This window comes from Chaetura pelagica, unplaced genomic scaffold (genome assembly GCF_000747805.2).
Source record: "Chaetura pelagica isolate M959 unplaced genomic scaffold, ChaPel_1.0 scaffold199, whole genome shotgun sequence".
Lineage (NCBI taxonomy): Eukaryota > Metazoa > Chordata > Aves > Apodiformes > Apodidae > Chaetura > Chaetura pelagica.
In genome coordinates this window covers 2492228-2514265 of record NW_009970714.1, presented here as the reverse complement: position 1 = coordinate 2514265, position 22038 = coordinate 2492228, and the positions used below count along the sequence as shown (strand labels likewise).

General features: G+C 38.5%; 1 protein-coding gene across 1 annotated transcript in view; it reads right to left on the bottom strand.

Moving 5' to 3' along the window:
- ACTR3B (ARP3 actin-related protein 3 homolog B (yeast)) overlaps nucleotides 1–22038 on the bottom strand; it is a 54475-nt gene that overhangs the window by 7274 nt on the left and 25163 nt on the right. Inside the window, exons 2-9 of the mRNA XM_010006019.1 lie at nucleotides 14558–14613; nucleotides 12610–12734; nucleotides 10708–10818; nucleotides 10202–10297; nucleotides 9934–10041; nucleotides 7770–7913; nucleotides 6984–7157; nucleotides 4237–4329 (exon numbers count right to left, since the gene is read on the bottom strand). Of these exons, the coding sequence (XP_010004321.1) occupies nucleotides 4237–4329; nucleotides 6984–7157; nucleotides 7770–7913; nucleotides 9934–10041; nucleotides 10202–10297; nucleotides 10708–10818; nucleotides 12610–12734; nucleotides 14558–14613 (907 nt within the window). The remainder of the gene's footprint in view (nucleotides 1–4236; nucleotides 4330–6983; nucleotides 7158–7769; nucleotides 7914–9933; nucleotides 10042–10201; nucleotides 10298–10707; nucleotides 10819–12609; nucleotides 12735–14557; nucleotides 14614–22038) is intronic.

The window sequence follows — 22038 nt, the reverse complement described above, 5'->3', positions numbered from 1 at the left end:
CTGCTGATTGGAAAAAGATTAAATAGTCCCTATTTTTAAAAAGGGGAAAAAGGAAAACCTGGGGAATTACAGGTCAGTCAGTCTCACCTCTGTGCTCAGCAAGATCATGGCGTAGATTGTCCTAGAAACTGCTAAGGCACACAGAAAATAAGCAAGTGAACTGGTGACAACCACCTGGCTTCACTAAGAGTAAACCGTGCCTGAACAATGTGGTGGCCTTGTACAACAGGGGTACAGAGATGGTGGATAGCAGGAGAGCAACCAACACCATCTACCTGGATTTGTGCAAAGCATCTGACACTGTCCCACATGACATCCTGGTCTCCAAGCTAGTAAGATATGTATTTAACAGATGGACCACTGGCTGGATGGCCACAGAGAGTTGTAGTCAATGGTTCAGCGTCCAAGTGGAGGCAAGTGATGACTGGTGTTCCCCAGGGGTCAGTACTGGGGCCAGTGCTGTTTAACATCTTGGTTGGAGACATGGACAGTGGACATTGAGTGTATCCTTAGCAAGTTTGCTAATGATACCAAGCTGTGTAGGGTAGTTGCCTCACTAGAGGAAAGGCATGTCATCCAGAGGGACTTTGACAGACTGAATAGGTACACCAATGAAACCTTATGAAGTTCAACAAGGCCAAGTGCAGGGTCCTGCAACTGGGTTGGCACAACCCCAGGCACAAATACAGATTAGGGGAAGAATGGCTGGAGAGCAGTCCCGAAGAAAAGGACTTGGGGGTGGTAGTAGATGAGAAGCTCAACAAGAGCTGGGCCCAGTGGGCCAACAGCAACCTTGGCCTGCATCAAAAGAAGTGTGGGATTCTGCCCCTTTACTCTGCTCTGCTGAGACCCCACCTGGAATACTGTGTACAGTCCTGGTGCCCTCAGCACAGGAAAGACATGGAACTGTTGGAAAGGGTCCAGAGAAGGGCCATGAAGATGATCAGAGGGCTGGAGCACCTCTGCTATGAAGACAGGCTGAGAGAGTTTGGGCTGTTCAGCCTGGAGAAGAGAAGGCTCCAGGGAGACTTTAGAGCACCTTCCAGTGCCTGAACAGGCTACAGGAAAGCTGGGGAGGGACTTTTCACCCGAGAGGGTAGTGACAGGACAAGGGGTAATGGTTTTAAACTGAAAGAGGGGAGATTTAGCTTAGACATCAGGAAGAAATTCTTCACCATGACGGTAGTAAGATACTGCAATGGGTTGCCTAGGGAGGTTGTAGAAGTCCCCTCCTTGAGGGTGTTCAAGGCCAAGTTAGATAAGGCCTTGTTCAGCCTGGTCTAGTGGGAGGTGTCCCTGCTCACAGCAGGGGGCTTGGAACCTGAAGACCTGTAAGGTCCCTTCTAACCTTAGCCATTCTATGATAGTATCAGTTTTCAGAACTTCCGAAAGCCCTCTGACCACTTTTTAAGTTACTGTAACTATATTCACCAGGCGATCGCTAAAGTCAACTACTCCTTTGACACCAAGTGTCAAAACTCATGCTCTAACTGAGAAATATTAGGACAAGTTTCAGAGCATTTCCAGGTTGAAAAGAGATTTTTAAACAGCAACTAGTTCTGAAAGCAGCCAACACTACCATCTGTTGTGGCTGCACCACAGAACAGATGTTTCCCACTGATGGAAGCTGGGTGTGCACTAGTTCCACCTGGTTCAGTAGTGTGCCCATAGTACCCTGAGGGCTGGTGGAAGGACCATGTTTTTCTGCAGACCATAGTCCTCAACATGCTACCACCGCCTCCCTCTAGTTTATCTGCATACCTGTGACAGCAGTGGTAATATATGTTTATATAGATACGAGACAAGTATAAAGAAAAGTTGTGGAACAATATTTTAAGAAAAAAGGCAGAAATTCTCAAAAAATATAGAACTAGATGAACTACACACCGTTCTTCCCAAAGAATTCCGAAGGTGACGCAATGCCTCACTGAGCCCCATAAAAGCACAACTGCATTTCTAGCTGCATGCAGGATGGGTCATTTTTCAACGGAAATCAACACAGCAAGGATGCTGGCTGGATTATTTTGGCCATGTGCTGAGACCCAAAATTACTTCTCTATTATTTCACCTGAGCACTCATTTTAAATTTCCTTTGACTTTCTAAAGATTTGGATTTGTTAAAAAAACAAACAAACAAAAAGCCTTTTTCAAATTTCAGTACAAGTCCTCTGGTTCCAAACTAAGCAGTCTACCTATCTTCTTCCATTTTAGAAGAAATCAGCTCATCTCAAGCAACCCAGGACTCTCAACTCCATGTTAAGACACACAGAAGAAGAATATAACTCAATTCTTCCAAGTAATCACATTAAGATGATGTAATCATGCAAATTAAAGTGAATGCATTGTTGGCAACCATTATACAATTAATGGTTCATCATGTTTGTGCATGGTATTGAACTGCTACAGGATCTGGCTGAAAAGTCAGTCTTATGAAGGTCCTGCTGGTCCAAACATCAACAGAAGGCAAGATAACTGGCCTCACAAGAGAGATGTTGATCTAACAGGGAAACAGAGATACTGGCAATAATACTAAAAAAAAGATAAATACCACAGGACATAAAAATATGGGTTATGAAACAATACTTCAAAGGCTAGATACCATATAATCTGCAAAAGGGTACTTGTAGGTGTTTTCTGCATGAACACTGGGGAAAAATCCAAATACATTTGATGGAAATCCAGCTGTAAAGCACAGGGCCTTGGCTGACCACCACACAGCACTGTGTGCAGGTGAAACTGATAAATCACAGGAACCAGGAGAAAGCATGAGTGGATTTCTGCACTTATACACTGTTTTAAACAGTGAGAACAGAGATGCTCATCCCTTTGCAGTGACCTTGCTTGAAGAAAACAGCAACTATTAGCATGAATGACTACTGACCATCTATCATTATATTCAATAGGTAACTGTATAACATTGTTTTAATTAAGCAAGTGTAATGAAAAATAGAAAATGGAAAAACAAAGCCTCAGTCAACGGCAAGCCAAGGGAAAGTGGTTTTCCTGTTGATTATGATGAGGAAAAGAGTAGCTTAACCTCAGTTTTTAAAAACCACTTTCCTCATATCAGTAGCAAACCCTACCCTACCAAACAATGAAGCGATTGCTCTATGGCAACAAACTGGTCTTGCAAGACAAAAGCACAGACCCTAAACAGAACCAGACAATAAGAGTTTTCTAAAGTCTTCTGCAACATACCTCGTTTTAAAGCCACTGAAGACATCTATACAAAATATATATGCAAATATATGCAAAATATACTCCACATACAAGCTTGTTAAGTAGTTTAACTTCCTGTATTAACTTGCTCCACAGATTGGCTCTGCAGCAACAGGTCACATTCTATATTAGAGATTATGTTTACTAGACAAGTAGAACAGACTGCAAAATATTAATAGTTACTAATTATGTTGAGATATGACTTGGTTGGAATTTAACACTCATTCTAATAGGTGAGGAAAACTACCAGCTTTCACATGAGCAAGCAAACCTCTCCATGCTATTACTTTATGCTGTTATTTCCAAAAGGGCACTGCTGCTGCACAAGCAGAAAACACCCAGGAAGCATAGGATGTGCTGCCAATACAGAGAGATCTTGCCATAGACTATGCCTCTTAGTACCTTCCTTTTCATTTCTTAGAGAAGCAGTGGCTGAAAGTACTCTCAGGAACACATCCTGGACAATTATTATCTCCTAAAAGATTTTAAGTCTTCAGGTACTTTAATACTGGGTTCAGTACCTGGCTAAAACCGCAGACAGTGGGCACATACAAGTCAAAACCATGAAAGAAACATGTATTTGACAATACTACTTAATAAAGCAGAGGCAGAATGAGAGGGGTGAAAACATGACATAAGCTTTAAAATGGACAAAGACCAAAGACCATCATGCACAAGAATTCATGTTACAAACGTCAGATACCCTCTGCCTCAGTTTCTCAGGGACAATACTTACCTACATCTCAAGCCACTATTACAGATAACCCTTCTTTCAAAAACAAAAAGCAGCAAATACAAAGTAGTCTTCATTTGTAAGCAGCATTTTGAATAGAATTAAAGTTCAAGTTACAAAGTAGTCTTCATTTGTAAGCAGCATTTTAACTTGAACTTTAATTCTATTCAAAGTCCACGTTTCCCATAGTGGGGAAAGTGGTAGGTACCTATATGCTTCACAATGATGATGTTGATATGCAATCTTCAAATTAATTAAGTTAATCTTACAACAGAAGGCCATACCTTATATAACGGACGCCGGACATCAATGGGACAGTTCTGTATAACTTCATCAACTACATCCGAAATGGATTCCATAAAATCAGGATTAGCAAACTAAAATTAAACAGAACAGGCATTAGATTTTTCATCCCAAGAATGGAGAAACAAAAAGGCAGAAATGAGATGGTAGAGAGATTTTGTAACAGCATTTTTGAAGTGGGCAGGTGGAAATCCAAGGGAGTATTATTCCTGCTCACCACTTATTCTACATTATAACAAATCTACTTCTGTACCAGAGAAACGAGAATTCCTTTTTCTGCTGAAAAATTCAGATTCTTGGTCATAAACTCACTGTTTACAATTTATGCACTATGGAGCTACTAATGCATTTGACATGAGTTCAAGTTTTCCTGCTGTTACTGTGCAGTGTGGTCCTGGACTTCCTTTTAAGTAAAATAAAATATAGCACTGTGCAAATCAGAATGTTCCCCTGTAAAAAAAATCTTCAACCGTACTAAAATTATGTTAAATCCCCACAAAAGAAGTCATTTTTTTCCAACCACACAAAATCTCTACTATTCAAAAAGGTGTAAGTATTCCAAAGTCTTGAGTAGAAGTTCTGATCAGTGTAAACATCAATACAGTGCTAATGTAAATTTCTGCATTTGTAAATACTAGAGTTAGAGTTGCTAATGCTAGAAAACATTCTTGGAGTAGTGGCAATTTTCCACTTAAGATTCACATAAGCTTTAAAAAACCCCAACAGTTCATAGTCTAGGTTTTGCCCTTTCAGAGAATATACTTTGAGAAATTAAATGAGTTACCAGTACAAAGTTACATGTTATTATAGAGATATCATTACATAACTTTTCCCTAAGGTGTCGAAACTATTTGGGATTTACATTCTAAAGAAGATGAAGTATCTAAATGGATGAGTTCGTGTAAGGAAATACCTGGTCCTTCACAGTAACAAAAGCCAAAAAAAGTATACATTGAACTCAAAGAGAAATTAGCAAAAGAGGTTGGCTTGGAGATCAGGCACATTAAGAATGATGTGAAAAATCCCCAAGAATTCAAGCTAGTTTCCACAGTAAGAATCAATCATGCAAGAAGCTAAAACATAAAGCCACATAAATTAAAAGAGGAAGCAGCAGTGTTGCTTTGGAGAGCTCTCATCTGAACAACCTACAACAGCCTGAAATCTCCTGTTGAGCTCTTAATAAATATATTTTAAAAATAAAGTGGGTTATCAGTAAAGATACTGATAACACAGCAGGGCAAAAGGAGTAACTAGAAATGAGTTATGGCATCCAAAGCAAAGTATAACATGCTCCCAGAATGGGTACAAGAGAGCTGACAAGTGAAAATACAGTCTGCTAGCAAATACCATCTGCTTGGAGAACAGCAAGTAAAATACCCAATTTGAAAAGTGGAGAAATAACCTGGATAACTACAACCCCCAAAGCTTAACTTCAAGTGTATTAAAGACTTCAAAACAATTTTTTTAAACTGAAAATAGGAAAAGATTACAAAACAGCTTTACCATAGGCAGCTTTTGCATAGCTAACTTGACACTCTTTGATGTGAGGAGTTAATAAAGTCCAACGAGAACCTCTTTGGGTGCAGTACAGATCACCTAGTGTGTTTTTCTTGTCTACAAAGTCAGTTTAGTTTGTTAGGTTTTTTCAATACAGATCCAAGAAACTATCAAGAAATTAAGAAAATGGAAATGAGTCCTTTATCCTGTTTTCAACAGTCTTTAAAGGGACTACAGAAAGAGGAGCTATTAAAATTATATCTGACATGGGATTCAATGCCTCTTTAAGACCACATGGGCAAACAGCAGGGAGGGCAAACTATTTAGCCCAGCAGTCTAATGCTGGCACAAGATCAGATGGCTACAAACTGACCACAATGAGATTAAGGCTGGAATTTAGTCAAAAGCTGAGAGAATAAAGGGTTGGTTGTTTGTTTTTCTTACATATCTTTCCAACAGGAAGAGGTTAGACAAAGGGAAAGCTCACTACTGTTAACATGGATCTTGATTCAATTTTTAACAGTATTACAGGTTGTGGTTGCCTACAATAAACTTAAGAGAGTGCACAGGAATGGAGAGGACCTTCTTTGCTATATGGTAACATTAAAATTTGACTCTTCTCTCCTACAATATCACAATATCCTGAAGCTCACTCAAACTGAACTACCAAAACCCAGAGAGACTAGGTGTTCATGTTTCCCAGAATTGTACACGTTACTTATGACCACATCAACAGATGTTTCAATAGACTTCCTTCAAGGATAAACTTAATAACTATGCTTTGTCAATTGACTTGGTATCAAAGGTCAATGTCCAAGATTTAAAGTAGTTTCAGTGAAATACTATCATGCAGAGTAGTGCCCAAAGGGATTGGTAACAAGCAAGTGCTCAGTATAAAGGCATGCTGGTTTAAACCAATGCTGAAAAAAGGAAAGCTTGATGTAAAATCTGCATGTTCAAGCAATTTAATATCACTTTTAGACTGCCTTTAAATTAAGAGAGTTAGATGTTCTACATGTTACAGGGGACATGAGAAAAACAATAATCTGCTGTGCTCATGTCTTCTTGTGCTTAAGTTATCTGAGACTACATTGCTTGCAGTCAGGAGTCGCTGATACCTAATTTCCACATGATGGCGTGCTGGCACCACAAATGACAGTACCTCCCTCCCCGCCTCTCTTCACTCGCAGTCAAGTTTCCATTATTTAATATTGCTAGTCCTTATTGTTACCTCCGGATGAAAGAAAATTTCAGGTCCCAGGAACCTTTCATAACCAACATCTATAACAAACTTGGATTTGTTGATTGCATTGATGCCAGTATACTGTTTGATCCATTTCCGAGGATCTCCATCATACTTGGCGAATTCTTTCACTATGTCAGGGCAAATGTAACAGTATTTCTCCTGTTAAGAAATGCCATGCATTAAAAAACTGCAGAAATAAGTATTCTACCATTGAATTAAGTGTGTAATACAATCAGAAAACAAAATTGTGAGCATTCTTACAGATGGGGCAGCACAACAGATGTTCCCACCCAGATGACCATTGAAGACTCAACCCTACAGGACACTACACGTGGCCTGTTTCACAGTAAAACTGCACACTAGCTCATCCAGACTAGTTGCTCTCCAAATGAAAACATCACAACCATTAGGTCTGTGACAGTAAAGAAGTTCAATGGCAAGCTTTAATTGCAAGATCGGGCCCACACCATCACCCTACTGACATTGCATACACTTATTTTTTATTAAATTGAAAAGCAAATTTTAAACAAATCTAGAGGTAACATGATGATTTAATCTGCTCAATATATTCACTCCAAAGAGTCTAGCATGAAGATTTTCTCCTCTTCTCCTTCCCCCGCACTTGATTGGATAAACCACCAGAAGCTTGCATAATTACAATACATTGCCTACATTTGCATTTTAAGAGAGCCACTGGGAACTTGTTAAAGCCAAAAAATTAGCTCAAAGAGTTTGATTTATGTATTTATTAAGAGATAAATCAGGGCGTACCTTTATGGCTTTTGCTGTCTCCAGAGATTGTTCAGGAGGAATTCCCACCTCCCTTTCCCTTAGGAGCTGTTGAATAAAGTAAGTAATATCTCTACCTGCAATAGGAATATGTTTGATGCAACTTCCAATCACATAGCCTTCTGCCTATGTAGGAGGAGAGGAAAAACAACATTTAGGGTACACCTACTGTGTATCAATAATTAACAGCAAAATTAACATTCATTTTTATAATACTTATTTTGATTTTTAATTAAAAGTAAAAACTTTAAAGTGTAAAATTACTATTAAAATATGCAACGCACTGCAAAGTGGATATTATTTTTATTTTAAATACCTTGATTACCAGCTATAAGCAGATATTGGTTAGCTAACAGATACACAAATATCTTGTACACATTTGAAGACAGTATGATGAGATGGTTCCTTTTAGGCACGATCTGAAAATCAAAATTAACATAAATAGACCACTCATGTCCTGTTTCAAGGTGAAAAATTTATAGGAAAAAGTGTAACATTTATTAAAATTTTCAAACAGGAAAAAATCAAATTAAGTAGTATCTAATGATAGGCACAATAAGTCATGGAATGGTTTAGGTTGGAAGATCATCTAGATACAACTCCCCTGCATGGGCAGGGACACCTCCCACCAGTCCAGGTTCCCAGAGCCCCACCCAACTCGGCCTTGAACACTTTCAGGGATGAAGCATCCACAAATTCCCTGGCTGTAACACAGAAGGAAAAGGACAGCCATAACCATGACTCTAGGTGACAGGCTAGGCTCCAGAAGTACTACCTGCAGCTTCTTCAAATAAAATTAAATACCAGAGTCCAACATGACTTTCTGTATTCTTTAAGCATAATTGCAAACGACTCTTCATTTTAAATACACTGATCTTTGGGATACAAATCTGGGAAAGAATTATTTTTAAAAAAGCAGAACTATAACCAAACTAAAAATCCCATTTTTAATTAAGCTTGTGGACCAGGCTATACTATTAAGAGTGCAATATTGCTCTGCCTACCTCCTGCTGACAGCAGTACAAGGAACACAGCTTATACAGTAATTAGGGGCTTTCTGTAATGATGCAGATCTGTTTGTTTAATGGCCAGGATGTATTTCCTGAAGACACTGCCATTACTGAGCCAACATTTATTCTTTCCTTGCTTGTTTTTACTTTTTTCTGAGTTTCATGTTGTAAATGTAGTTTTTTTCCCATAAGAAGAAAGTAGTGAGAAGACCAGGCTAATAACAAAATGCAAGATGAAGTAAAGGAAATAAAATTTCCATTTCTAAAATAACTGATCCATCAAGCATACTATATTACTTCAGAAACACAGAAAATTACATCAAGACATGTCCATATGCACAGATAATTCTATATTTTTAACATCCTAACATACTTAAGCAGCATGAGATCAACCATGTATATAAACATGCTTTTTTACAAGCCTGTAGTTGCATTCACTCAAGTAGAATTAACTATTTCTAAAATACAGTAAAATCATATAAGCAGGACATTATCAGCTATATTAAACAATCAAAATACAGGACATCAAAAAAGTTAGGACATTTCTTGTGAGATGTTGGTGACAGGAAGGAGATCCAAAGCCATGATAAGCATTAGTATTAAACAGAACTGGAGGGGCTTTTCACCAGAGGGTGTAGTGATAGGAAAAGGGATAATGGTTTTAAAATAAAGGAGAGGAGATTTAGGTTAGACATCAGGAAGAAATTCCTGATGTAAGGAATGGAATGGATTGCCCAGGGAGGTTGTGGAAGCCCCCTCCCTGGAGGTGTTCAAGGCCAAGTTGAATGAAGCTTTTGCAGCCCAGTCTAGTGGGAAGTGTCCCTGCTCATAGCAGGGGGATTTGGAACCTGATGATCTTTAAGGTCTTTTCTAACCTTAACCATTCTATGATTCTATGATATGATTCCTTACTGTGACCTTCCTAAAGGCTGTGAGCTAAATTATTGCATAAATAAACTTGCATAATAAAATACACACTTTTCGAAACAATAAGGGAAGAAAAAAACCCAAACAACCAAGCAACACTAAAAAGTAAAAAAAAAGTTTCATTTCACACTTCTTATTTAAATCTAAAGTAAGCAAGCCCTGTACTAGTCCAAACCACTGATGACTTCAAACTGCATCCTGCTACATACCACAGGAATGACGTGGGTCACTCCATCACCACTATCAATGACAATTCCAGTCAAAGTACGTTCTCCAACCTGCCGTGATGTCCAAGAGGCAGCTAAGGCCAACACTGCCTACAGGAGAAAGAGCTCACAATTAGGAGCAGGCTGTGTGCTAGTTCACAACATCAGAAAACACTGTTTCCAACAATTAAAGGTGTGCATACAGAAGACTATACATACTGACATGGTGCAGCTGTACCGTACATTAGAGGTGTATGGTCACTTTGCTCACCTGAACAGCAATGTAAAGTCCTGGTATGTTGAATGATTCAAACATGATCTCTGCAAGATACTCTCTGTTTTCTGGTGTGTTCAGTGGAGGCTCTGTCTGAAAAAAAAATAAAAGCTTTTTCAAAAGGACCTAGAGAGAGTCCTAATGGTTCATGCCTTCATCAGCTTGGTATGATAATCAAACTTGTACAATTCTCAGTGTGCTCAAAATGGAAATGTCAAACAGAATTGAGTTCAAAGTGATTGAAGCTTTTCAAAACCAAAAATCCAAACTGCAGTAGCCTGTATCACAAAATAAACAGTATTTAGTATTTAGTTAATATGCAATTTTACAGATTACTTTCCTCCTTCCTCTCTTTCCCCCAACACTTTCCTCTCTTTCCTCCCACTTGTTGAAAAAATAAAAAACATACACAGAGAAAAATCCTCCAACAACTACTTGTGCTTAGAACATTATTTCGTTTTCCTCTTACAAAAATACTTTCTTACCCAATCTCATTAACTCACCATTAAAAAATAGTGATCCTCAGGTTCAGCTCGTAGGTATTTAAAAATGACCTGCTCCATGAATCTCTCCATGAGGTCCCAGTCTTCAACAATTCCATGTCTTATAGGCCACTAAAACAAGAAAACTTGTCAACACTCTAGACCACACCAGGATAAGCAAACCCAGAAATAGGAACAGCCTAAGTCCCCAGATTCTCACAACTTCTGCAAGAAGATATGTGTGGGTCAGTAACAAGCTCATGAAAATCAACAAGGCCAAGTGCATGGTCCTGCACCTGGGCAGGGGCAATCCCAAGCACAAATACAGGCTAGGCAGAGAATGAATAGAGAACAGCCTTCAGGAGAAGGCCCATGGGATGGCAGTAGACAAAAATCTCAACATGAGCTGACAATGTGCACTCACAGCCCAGAAAGCCACCTGTGTCCTGGGCTGCATCAAAAGAAGTGTGGCCAGCAGGGCCAGGGAGGGGATTCTCCCTCTTTACTCTGCTCTCATGAGATCACACCTGGAGTGCTGTGTCCAGTTCTGGAGCCCTCAACACAAGGACACAAGACCTCTTGATGCGAGCCCAGAGAAGGGCCACAAAGATGATAAGAGGGCTGGAGCAGCTCTGCTATGAAGACAGGCTCAGAGTTGGGGCTGCTCAACCTGGAGAAGAGAAGGCTTCAGGGAGACCTTAGAGCACTTTCCAGTGCCTGAAAGGGCTCCAGAAAAGCTGGGGAGGGGCTTTTTACCAGGGTGAGTAGTGATAGGATGAGGAGTAATGATTTTAAGCTGGAAGGGGGTAGATTTAGGTTAGACATTAGGAAGAAATTCTTTACTGTGAGAGTGTCGAGACACTGAAACAGGTTGCCCAGGGAGGCTGTGGCTGCCCCCTCCCTGGAAGTGTTCAAGACCAGGTCAGATGGGGCTTGGAGCAAACTGGTCTAGTGGGAGGCATCCCTGCCCATGCAGGGTGGTTGGAACTAGATGAACTTTAAGGTCCTTTCCAACCCAAATCATTCTATGATTCTATGATCCAAAGAACGAAAACACCATCTCATAGTTACCTTATCAAATCCTCCGTTCTAATTTTAATTTAGAGGCACTATTTGAAGTTATCTCCTGCTCCCAGGTACTTCCAGGACTAGAAGTCAGAATCTAGACTCTGTTCCTAATACTGCTATTGCTCTATTGCATCATTGTGTGTTAAATCTCTTTTTCTATAACTTTTATAATTTATGAAGTTGAGAACAATGTATTACTTCAATATGCCTTTCAAGCTACAAAAATAAATAAAGACCATATAGGCTATATATTTTTCAACAAAAATTCTGGCAGGGATGATGTTTATGTTTTATTCAATGTTAAGAACACAGCTGACATTTCAGAAATACAGCAGAATGTATAAAATACAAATTTTTTCCCACATAACTCATAAGCTAGTAACATTTTGTGAGTACAAGGAGACCTTTACTGGGGTACTGAAAATCTGATTCACAGAAGAACTGCATTGAAAAATGCCCTTCACAAAACAACAGTGACATTCCCTGAATCAAAAGTATCTTACACATTCCCCAGTTCATGCACCATGTTAAGAGGATACACTCTTAGCAAGTATTTAAATATTCAGTGTTTATAACTATTTCAATAGCTAATAATTCTGAAAACTAAACAGCTGCACTGTATCAAGAAATATTTACCAAAGGGTTTAAACATCAATCACATAGGACAGCACCAGTAGAACAGACATTTAAAAGGTGAGGCCATGAACCAAATAATGCTGTTTTTAAAAAGCAACAAAGATACTCCACAAAAATAGCAAGGGTGTGTTTTAAATGGCTATCAAAAAAAGCCCTAGAGCATTATATGACAAAAATGTAAAACTTTGGAAAGACTTCTTTAAAATTCTCAATGCTTACCTTTGTAGCATATGTAGGTTTATCTATGGCTTCATCTCCTATGAAAAAGTCCAGATCATCAACACCTTTCATCACTCTCCTCTGAGCCTGGTCACCTACTTTGGCTGACTCTCGGATTGCAATACCTTAACATAAAATCCAAACAAATAAAACCAACAGTAAAACAGCTGAATACCAAGCAGTGACCATTTACTTAGGGATACTTTTCCAGAAACAAAAATTGGGATATGACAGTATGGTTTCCAGAAAACAGAAAATATGCAAGTAATCTACTATGTGATCTACTAAGTGATCTACTATGACAAGTCTATATAGCAGAATTCATTCTCACTGTTTACACAGGATTCTGGTCCCTCATTAATGTAAATAAAGACTCAAGAGAAAAATCTTAACAATATATTCTGTCAGTAAACCTGCACAAGGGCAGCATTCCACTGGAGATACTCTTTAAGCAAGAAAGCAACTTGGTTTTCTGAGTTTCAACTCTAGAATTAAGAGAAAGAGCATATGAGGGGAAGAAAATAAACTGTGTATTTCAGAAATAAGTACTGGAATCATTATCCCAGTAGGTAAGAAGTAGGAAGGGGAAAAATCAATTTGCAGGGCTTCAGAGAACTCTGGACACTTAGACCTCCCATTAGCAGGCTGCAACTATCACTAAAATTATTAGATGATGGCTGCTGTAGGCAAGAAGATGAGACAGCAAAAAAAAAAATCTGGGGCAAGCTATAAATAAAAATGTGATTAAATACTCTTCAAATATAACCTTATGTACATATAGTTTTATTTTAATAGGCCATAATCAGCTTCTAAATAACACAGAGCAGAAAATGCAGAGCAGACAGCTTTGCAAATACCATCAGCACCAAAAATTACTGACAAGCAAACAATTCTTTTTGGAAACATGTCTAAGCCCCAAGTTTATAGTTTTATAAAACAGGATTTATAACAAATTCACAGGAAAATCTTGCTATCGCACTCATTTAACATAAGACATTTAAATCTTTACCAGTGGTTAAAGTCTGAATTTTTTACAATATTCCAAATAGTTAGGTCATAACCAGTAATGCAGGTACATCTGGTAAACACCATGTCCTCCTCCACCTCTTTGGCCCCCAATTACCTTTATTATTTCCTTATGTTTATACCTTCTACTGAACTTACAAGGCAGTCTAGATGCATTAGTAAGTAGTTAATTGACAAAGTTCACAAAAAGTAAATGGCAGCATTTAATATAAATGGAGATAACCTTGAGATACTAGATGTCTTTATAGACATAAGCATGTATGTTATTTATAAACTTATGCAGCATTTGAGAGAAACTATTAAGACAATAATTAAAACCAGAAAGGTATAACATTTTAACCTAGTTTAACATACTACAAAAAAAAAAAAAAAATTAAGGGTAAATCTGCTCAACAAAAGCATGTTAAACAGGCAAAACAATTTTAGTTGGTAAATACACACCCAAAAAGAACATTTTCTAATAGGAACAACTTTTTTGAATATGAAACTGTCTACAGTCCCAGACAATGTAAATAAGGCAGACACCACCTGCACTTCAGTACTTAATTTGATTGGAAGCCTTCCCCAGATTATCCAGGCAGTAACCATGGTGTCAGGTAGACAGGAGGTAAATTGCATTCTGTCTACTCAAGAGTCCTGGCATAAAAATAATGGAGATAAAAAGGAAATCAGACTGAAGTTCTCTTAATCTTTGTCATAGCAACCAAGAGCTGATTTAATGAGCAACAGTCCTTGCTATCTGCAAACAAGGAGTTCTGTTTAGCTACACTCTAGCCAAAGATGCTAATGCAAAGAATATCACTTCCCAGATGGACAAGAGTCTACAAAGGCCAAGCTGGGAGTGGGAAAGCATGTCATGTATTCATGAAAACACTCAGTGATAGTGGTGTGTATTAGATTTGGAGGGACAAAAATTACTCACATGATGGGATAATGAACTGAGGTTCTGTATTTCCTGCATAGCCAAGTTTCGTATACCTAGAAAGAATGATCACAAGCTCATTAGATGCACTTAGATGTAAATAAAACCAACAACAACAAAAAAAGCACACTTTAAATTCACTACAATTCTTAAAAACGAAGGTCAAACAACCTCATGCCACATGATTGTTTGCCACATAGCATGGGCTATGCTTTCAGTTGTCATCCTGCTGAGAAAACTCAGGAGTGGTAAATATTTTAGCTGTTATTTCTTTCTCAGACACCTTCAGCTTCCAAGTTTTCTTGTTTTTTTCCAAACGATGAAATCTAAAAACTCAGCTCATATCTGCTCCATGTTGTTGACCAGCTATGACAACAGATGAGCCAGCCACATTCCACCCTTTGGTAAAAAAAGGGCTGCGCAGACCTGACCTTTCAGAAAGCTACCATGACCAAAGATGTCATTAGATTTTCGTATTTGTGAAACACAAGGGAAAAAAAGTGTGGTTTAAGTACAAACCACCACTGAAAACTCCAGTTTCAATCTGGATACAATTCCATTCACAAACCACTCACTTTGTCAGGTATCTGTGTGTGGTCATATACACATATCACACACTAAAGTAAGTATGCATTGATGAAATGCTTTAGAAGCAGGCAGCAAATGGTATGAAGTATTGTCCAGCCCTTTCAATACACATACATTATCTATTTTTACAAGTAAATTATCAAGAGAAAAAAAGAAACCAGTAATATGGGGAAGAAAAGGAATTTTCACACAAAAGCCAAAATCTCTGCATGGTGTTGCTGGTTGCAGGCTCATTCAGCTCTTTCGCAACTACAAGTAAGAGCTCTAACTCCTGGGGAGGGGGGGATAAAAAAAGTAAGGAGCAGTTTTTAAAAAGCAACAAAATTAATTGAATTATTCCAGAAAACAGTCTCTCTCTAATATTGTCATTAGATGGGAACAGAAATACAATTATAGCATGATTTGAGGGAAATTAGCATTATTCACATCCATTTCTACAATGAAAATCTAAACCCATGACATTCTTAAATAAGTCCAATCACAATCTAAGTCCTAAAGTGAATTTAGGGTCTTTGTCTACATCCTAGTCTCTATCACTACAGCAGAGGGTTGCTTCTTCATTAATAGCTTAAACAGCAAATTTCCCTTTACAGAATATTTGGTATAAAAAACACTCATTAAGAGTCAGTTTGCTTAGATAAAGGAATTAAATCAAAACTGAATTAGCAATGACCTTGGAATTCAAATATTTTTTCAACATCTCTTCAAAGCTATAGCTTCAACAGACTTCAAATAATAGTTAAAAAAGCCATTTTCCCCAAGGCTAAGAAGAGAAGCACTATGTTTTGAGGACAAGGGTTTGCTGTATTTTTAATTATCATTATATGGGCATATGCTTTCAATCTAATCCAAAATGTTTATGCATACTTTCTGTGGCTTTCAAAAACCACAGTCAGGACATTAAATTAGACTGATTTGTAAAGGAGGCCATCACTAGTAAGAATTCCTTTTTTTAATTATTATTATTATTGCATAGCTTTTTCACATTTTAGAAGGAGGTGCAACAAGGGAATACTGTTATAACAAGAAACAACAGGAGATAAACTGGGATTTAAGACACGTGACAGGGTACTTCACTCCTCTCTCCGAAACATGTTTTGCTCAAATGAACAGTGAGGACCAAGGAAACTATTTTTGGATTCAAGACATCTAGGTCTAAGACTTAAAAATGGCAATCAGGCAGAAACCTCATGAAACAGCCCTTCAAGCCCCACTGACAAAAAAACAAAGTCAATATTTATGAATACATGGATATACCTAAGCATGTAATTATGTATATACATACATTTTTATATATACATTCATACAATTTTTATTTATGTGTGTGCATATATAAAATTAAAAGGTTGCAGTAGTATAACCAGAACTCACTCCTTACACCAAACTCTGGTCAAGATTGAGTTCAGTTTGCCATCTTTTTGCCCTTTACAGACATGCTAAACTCACACCTACTCGCAATATTAAAAAGAAAACATCCTCTAAAAGTCAACTTGGGCTATCAGCTTGCAATAGCTTTACCTTCCTTCTCAAGTAGGGATCAGACCCCTCTACTGGAATAACTTGTAAAGTTATCAAAAGCCTATATAGCTCAATATTTTACTGATTTATGTTTTTATTAGCTGAATTAACCTCAGTTAAAACTACAGGATAAGCTTATTTCTCAGAAGTAGTAAAAAATAGCTCTCTTCAAAGAACATACCTCACAGAGGACAACATCAGAAGGTTCCTCTGCATGCCATTAATCCATGCAGGATTAATATTAGAACAATGAGTACAGCTAAGTTTTCAGCTCAATGTTGAGGCAAATAAGTGAAAACAAAAATGCTATTAAAAAAAATAAACCTATTGAGCATCAAACAAGAGATAGACTTGAACAAGAGACCGTATTTCAGGTGTTTTGACAAAACCAAATGTAAGGGAAACTCAAACTATTCCTAAAACCACTGAAGAAGAGAAGGAAAGAGAACATGACTGTGCTGCCCTGCTTATCCAACAGTTCACTGTTCACTCAAGACATGGCACAGTTGGTCCCAGATTTTTCTTCAGCCTAGCAGGAACCAAACACATTCCACCTTCCAGAGCCACACCCAGGAGTACATTAAAGTGTTTGGGTGACCCATTTCCAGAACCTCCTCCAGAGATTGTTCCCTTTTAATATAAGATATTTAAATATTCATTGACCTGAAAGGCTCTGGACTTAAACAGTTAGAGAGGTTACCTGGTCTCCAGTCTCTTTTCCAATGAATATTTAAGAATCTAAACCATGGTTTTCTCTCTCCTGGGTTACAGCTTAGCAGACTAATGGTAAAGCAATATCTTGTGAACTGTAAATTACAAAGACAGCTGTAGGGAATGTGTAGATAACCAGTATTTCAACTTAAATTCATTAAAAGTAGCAGACTTACTGCCAGTGAGAGACAAACCTACTGGAAACTCTCCAAAATATAGGATACTGGAGACTGCATTATACATTAGCAGAAAAGAGATCCAATAGACTAAAGCTATTTCAGGTACGGGGATTTGCACGGACTATTCATTTTTATTTATTTTTTTTTAATCACTGGAAATTATGTATTGTTGAAACAAGCAGTTTCTAAAAATAGTGTTGCCTCCTACATGCTCAGGTGATCCCTGAATAATCAGTCAGTACACAAATCAGTTTCTCTAGATGCTGCATGAGGAATGGCGATCCTAACCTCCTTCTCTTCTGAGGACCTACCATGGAAAGACCAAAAAACATATGTAGAAAAATAACTGCAAAGACACTCAGATGGGACCAAACTTGAAAGCAGGTGCTGCAACTTCAACCACTGTAAAGAGCAGAGTCACATTTTGGAAAATTCTTACTGAAGCCTGAGAACAACATAATTTAGGCATATAAAATCACAAACCTGGTAGTTGCTTTACCCACTTTAAAATATAAGACATCCCATTTTTCTCTGGACAAGTATCCAAAAGACCAAAGCCCAGCTGTGAATATGTTAGTATTCCCTCAATTTCTACCCTCTTTTGGTCCAGATCTTTAAAACAATGCGTTACATCCACACACATAAAAAATCCCAAACCTTGAAAAAGCTAGATACAAAGTGACTAAAACAGCAAAATGCTCTAAGAAAGTCCTTTAAACAAACAAAAAATCTCTCTGTAAGAATGCTGTTTCTGACAGCTAAGATTCAAAATAACTGTAATTACTGCCAGAACACCTGTGATGTTATGCTGCCATAAACAGGCTGTATTATCATTATCACAAATATGCCCAAGAAACTCCCAACACAAGATCTTCATAAAGAGATGGAAAGGCATTTTTTAAATGAAGGAAAATGTGATGAAGGAATGGGAATGGAAAAAAGAAGGCACGAAGGAGTAAATATCAAACAGAAAAAAAAAAAAAAAATTCTATTATGTCTGCTCAATTTACCCAAGAGCACCAGAGGCTACTGTAAGAACAAAAAAATAAAACAATGGCTCGAATGTACCTTTAAGAGTCTAGCACTTCACAGGGTTGAAGCCTGTGATTATGAACAACAGTTAATTAACCCAGGCTCCTTAAACCCAGAACAGCAATTACAATAATGCCTGCTCACTAGTCACACATGTTAAAAGCAGAGGTAATAATTGGCTAAAGCAATTAATTTAGCATTAGAAATAAAGGAAGATGGGGAAAACGTAACACACTGAGGTTCCAGCTATCTTTAATAACCCAGCAATAACAAAAAACATCCTAAGTTTCAAGTCCAGCTCACTTCTCCCTGAAATTAAGTACTTACCTCTAAGCTCATCAGTAAAACTGCTATTTTTTCTTTACTAAAATACACCCAAAATAGAAATATTCTTCAGAAATATTCTTCTATTCTTCAGTGTCTGCAAATACACATACTGAAGAGGAGAGTGGTATTTTAAGACATTTTGTTTTACACACCCACCTACTAGCATTCTGATGTCCCACAGCTAAATGCCAGTTTTATTAACTAGTTACGAAGTTTAAAGCTACTTGAAACAGCAACACCAGAAAGGCCTGGTAGTCCTAAGGAACTAAAAATAACCTGCTCTTCTCCACAGAAAGACCGAGAGCAATGTGTAAACTGATCACGAGGAAAACCTCACGTAACTAAAACGAAGATGCAGTGCATCAAAATTGAAGTAGGACAAGTCATTTGCAAGCACTAATGGAAAATATTATAGTAAATTAATACCGCTTTCTGCAAAATTTGTCATAAATTGTTCACTCTTTACATTTAAAGAAAATTCAAGTCATCTATCCAGTAGAGAAAAGGAACATTATCCTGTCCTGCTATAATGATTTGTTTGTCACTGAAGGTCTGCACCTATTTTCTAGACACCTGTTGTTGGTTTTGTGGGGGCATTTTTGAGAATTTCCAGCATTTCATAGGACTGAGGTCTACGTCCACAAACACCAGTAAATCAAAACCAGACTCCTTACCTGCAAAACGTTTTCACAAACTTCTGAAATCCCCTTGCACAAAAAGAAGAGGGATTAGTGCCTGGACAAAGCACTTCATTCAATACCAGAGAGGTAAGTAGAAAGGTGTGTTTTATACACATAATGTTCCACAGTGCATGTCTGCATATACCTTTTCCTTTCCGCTATGCTTTTCAAAGTTTTTCATCTGAAGGCCCTTTCATGAATAATTTGAATGAACTGTTTGAAGCTTGTAACCCTAAGTAGATTCATTCTAACAATAAGGTTTTCAGCCCACACACAGGAAAATTCCAGAGACCACGTATCAGTGAGTCAAGCTACTTCTGGCTGCTTTGGTTCACTTATTTATTCTTGAATTCTGCAAGGTAACTTTTATCAAAATCAATAAACTCACTGCTGAAAAGTCTTCCAAATTTCAGTGCCCTGCAGTGACCTCAAGAGAAGTCCCATCAGCAGAGGCACCATGTTTTCTCATTTGAAGACTATTTGGAGGCATAGAAATGCAGTCACATCACCTGGGGACTACTTGAACCCTTCCTGAAATAAACTGATACACACACCCACACATACAAATTCCACCAGTACTTTCCATGCAAGCACTAAATAGATTTTATAAATTCTACTCGAATCTTTATTTCCCTGAAAGGACACAATTAACCGTTTTCTGTCCTTATTTAGTTTGACTGTTGGTGGGTAGTATCTACTGCTAGTGCAACACTGAAAGCCCTCCACAAACTGAAAACAGAGGAAGCCTCCTGCAAGAGACAGACATTGCATTTAATGCATTTTCTGGATGTTATAGTTTATACAGTAGTCTTTTTGAAGGATCCATCTAGAGCTCTCATGTCTCTCCTTGAAAAACTTGAAAACTGTCAAATAATATTCAAGTAATACTAACAGTTCTGCTGAGAACAAATATTTAAAATACCTGCAGCAAATAAACAGAACTTGAGAAATTACCAAGAAGTATCTAATGCACAGGCAGAATTATATGCAAGATGGAACCAAGTCTCTATTCTACTCTCAAAGTTTCCAGCTGCCAACTCCAGTATTTCCCAATGAGGGGACAGAGCTTATTTCTGGTAAAATAATGTATAAACAGATATAGGACAGGAGACTTATAAAACTTTTGTGACAGTTGAAAAAAGATTTATTTCAAAATATGAAACACCTCTTCAGGAGAAAGGAGTGCGACACCACATCGTTAAAAACTCCTTCCTCTGGTTATCTAGGAGCTTGGGGGTTTTTTGGTTGATTGGTTTGGTTTTGGGTTTAAGATGGCTCGTTTTTGGAAGTTGTAAAGGTAACTTTACAAGTATTAAATAAATGAAAATAGTGCAGAAAATTCCCTGCAGAGGAAAGGTCTATTACTGCAATAAATCAATGCAACCAACAACACTGAGGCACAGCGTGAAAAGTAAAGTTATTGGATGAACTCATGGACTGGCTTGTCCTCTCCTCAGAGCTGTCTATAAAAGGAAAGCACAGGAGAGGCATGGACCTGTTGGAGCAAGTCCAGAGAAGGGCCACAAAAATCATCAGAGGGCTGGAACACTTCTCCTAAGAGGACAGGCTGAGAGAGTCAGGGTTGTTCAGCCTGGAGAAGGCTCCAGGGAGTCTATTTGCAGCTTTTCAATATTTAAAGGGGGCTTGTGAGAAAGATGGGGACAGACTTTTTAGGGGGCCTGTTGCAACATGACAAAGGGTAAACTAGAAGACAACAGATTTATAATAGATATAAGAAAGACATTTTTTTACCATGAGGGTCATGAAACACTGGCACAGGTTGCCCAGAGAGGTGGTAGATGCCCCATCCCTGGAAACACTCCAAGTCAGGTTGGATGGGGCTCTGAGCAACCTGATGTAGTTGAAAATGTCCCTGCTCACTGTAGGGGAGTTGGACTAGGTGACCCTTAAAAGGTCCCTTCCAATCCAAACTACTCTGACTTTGTGATAATGGCTGGACCACAGGAAAGACATTAGCAAGAGCACAGCACATATTCAGCATCACCTTCATCACAGCTCCCCCTGACACCTCCTACTCCTGAGGTACAGCAGAACCAGTCCATCAGATGACGAATGGGTCTTCTCTAGCCACACACAGGTAGGAAAGACCTGCTCCTAAAATGCCTGAGGCTGCCAGAGCACAGCCTGCAATTCAGATAAACCCTCAAAGCTTTGAGTTACAAAATGCAGCATAAATCTCACAGTGCTTTGACACAAGGCGAGGAAGGGATGACCTAACGACCACGAAACACCGGTAGTAGAAGACAGTCAGCTCCAACCTCGCTGCAGGCTGGAGGCAACACCTGGAAAAGTTCAAGACGACGCAGATGCAGCTCAGCGAGGCCCTGCGGTCCCGGAGCTCCGCAGCCCCGCAGGGAAGAACCACCTCACCTGCCTCTCCCGCTCACGGCTCCCCGGCAAGCGTGTGTCCGAAACGAGACGTCAC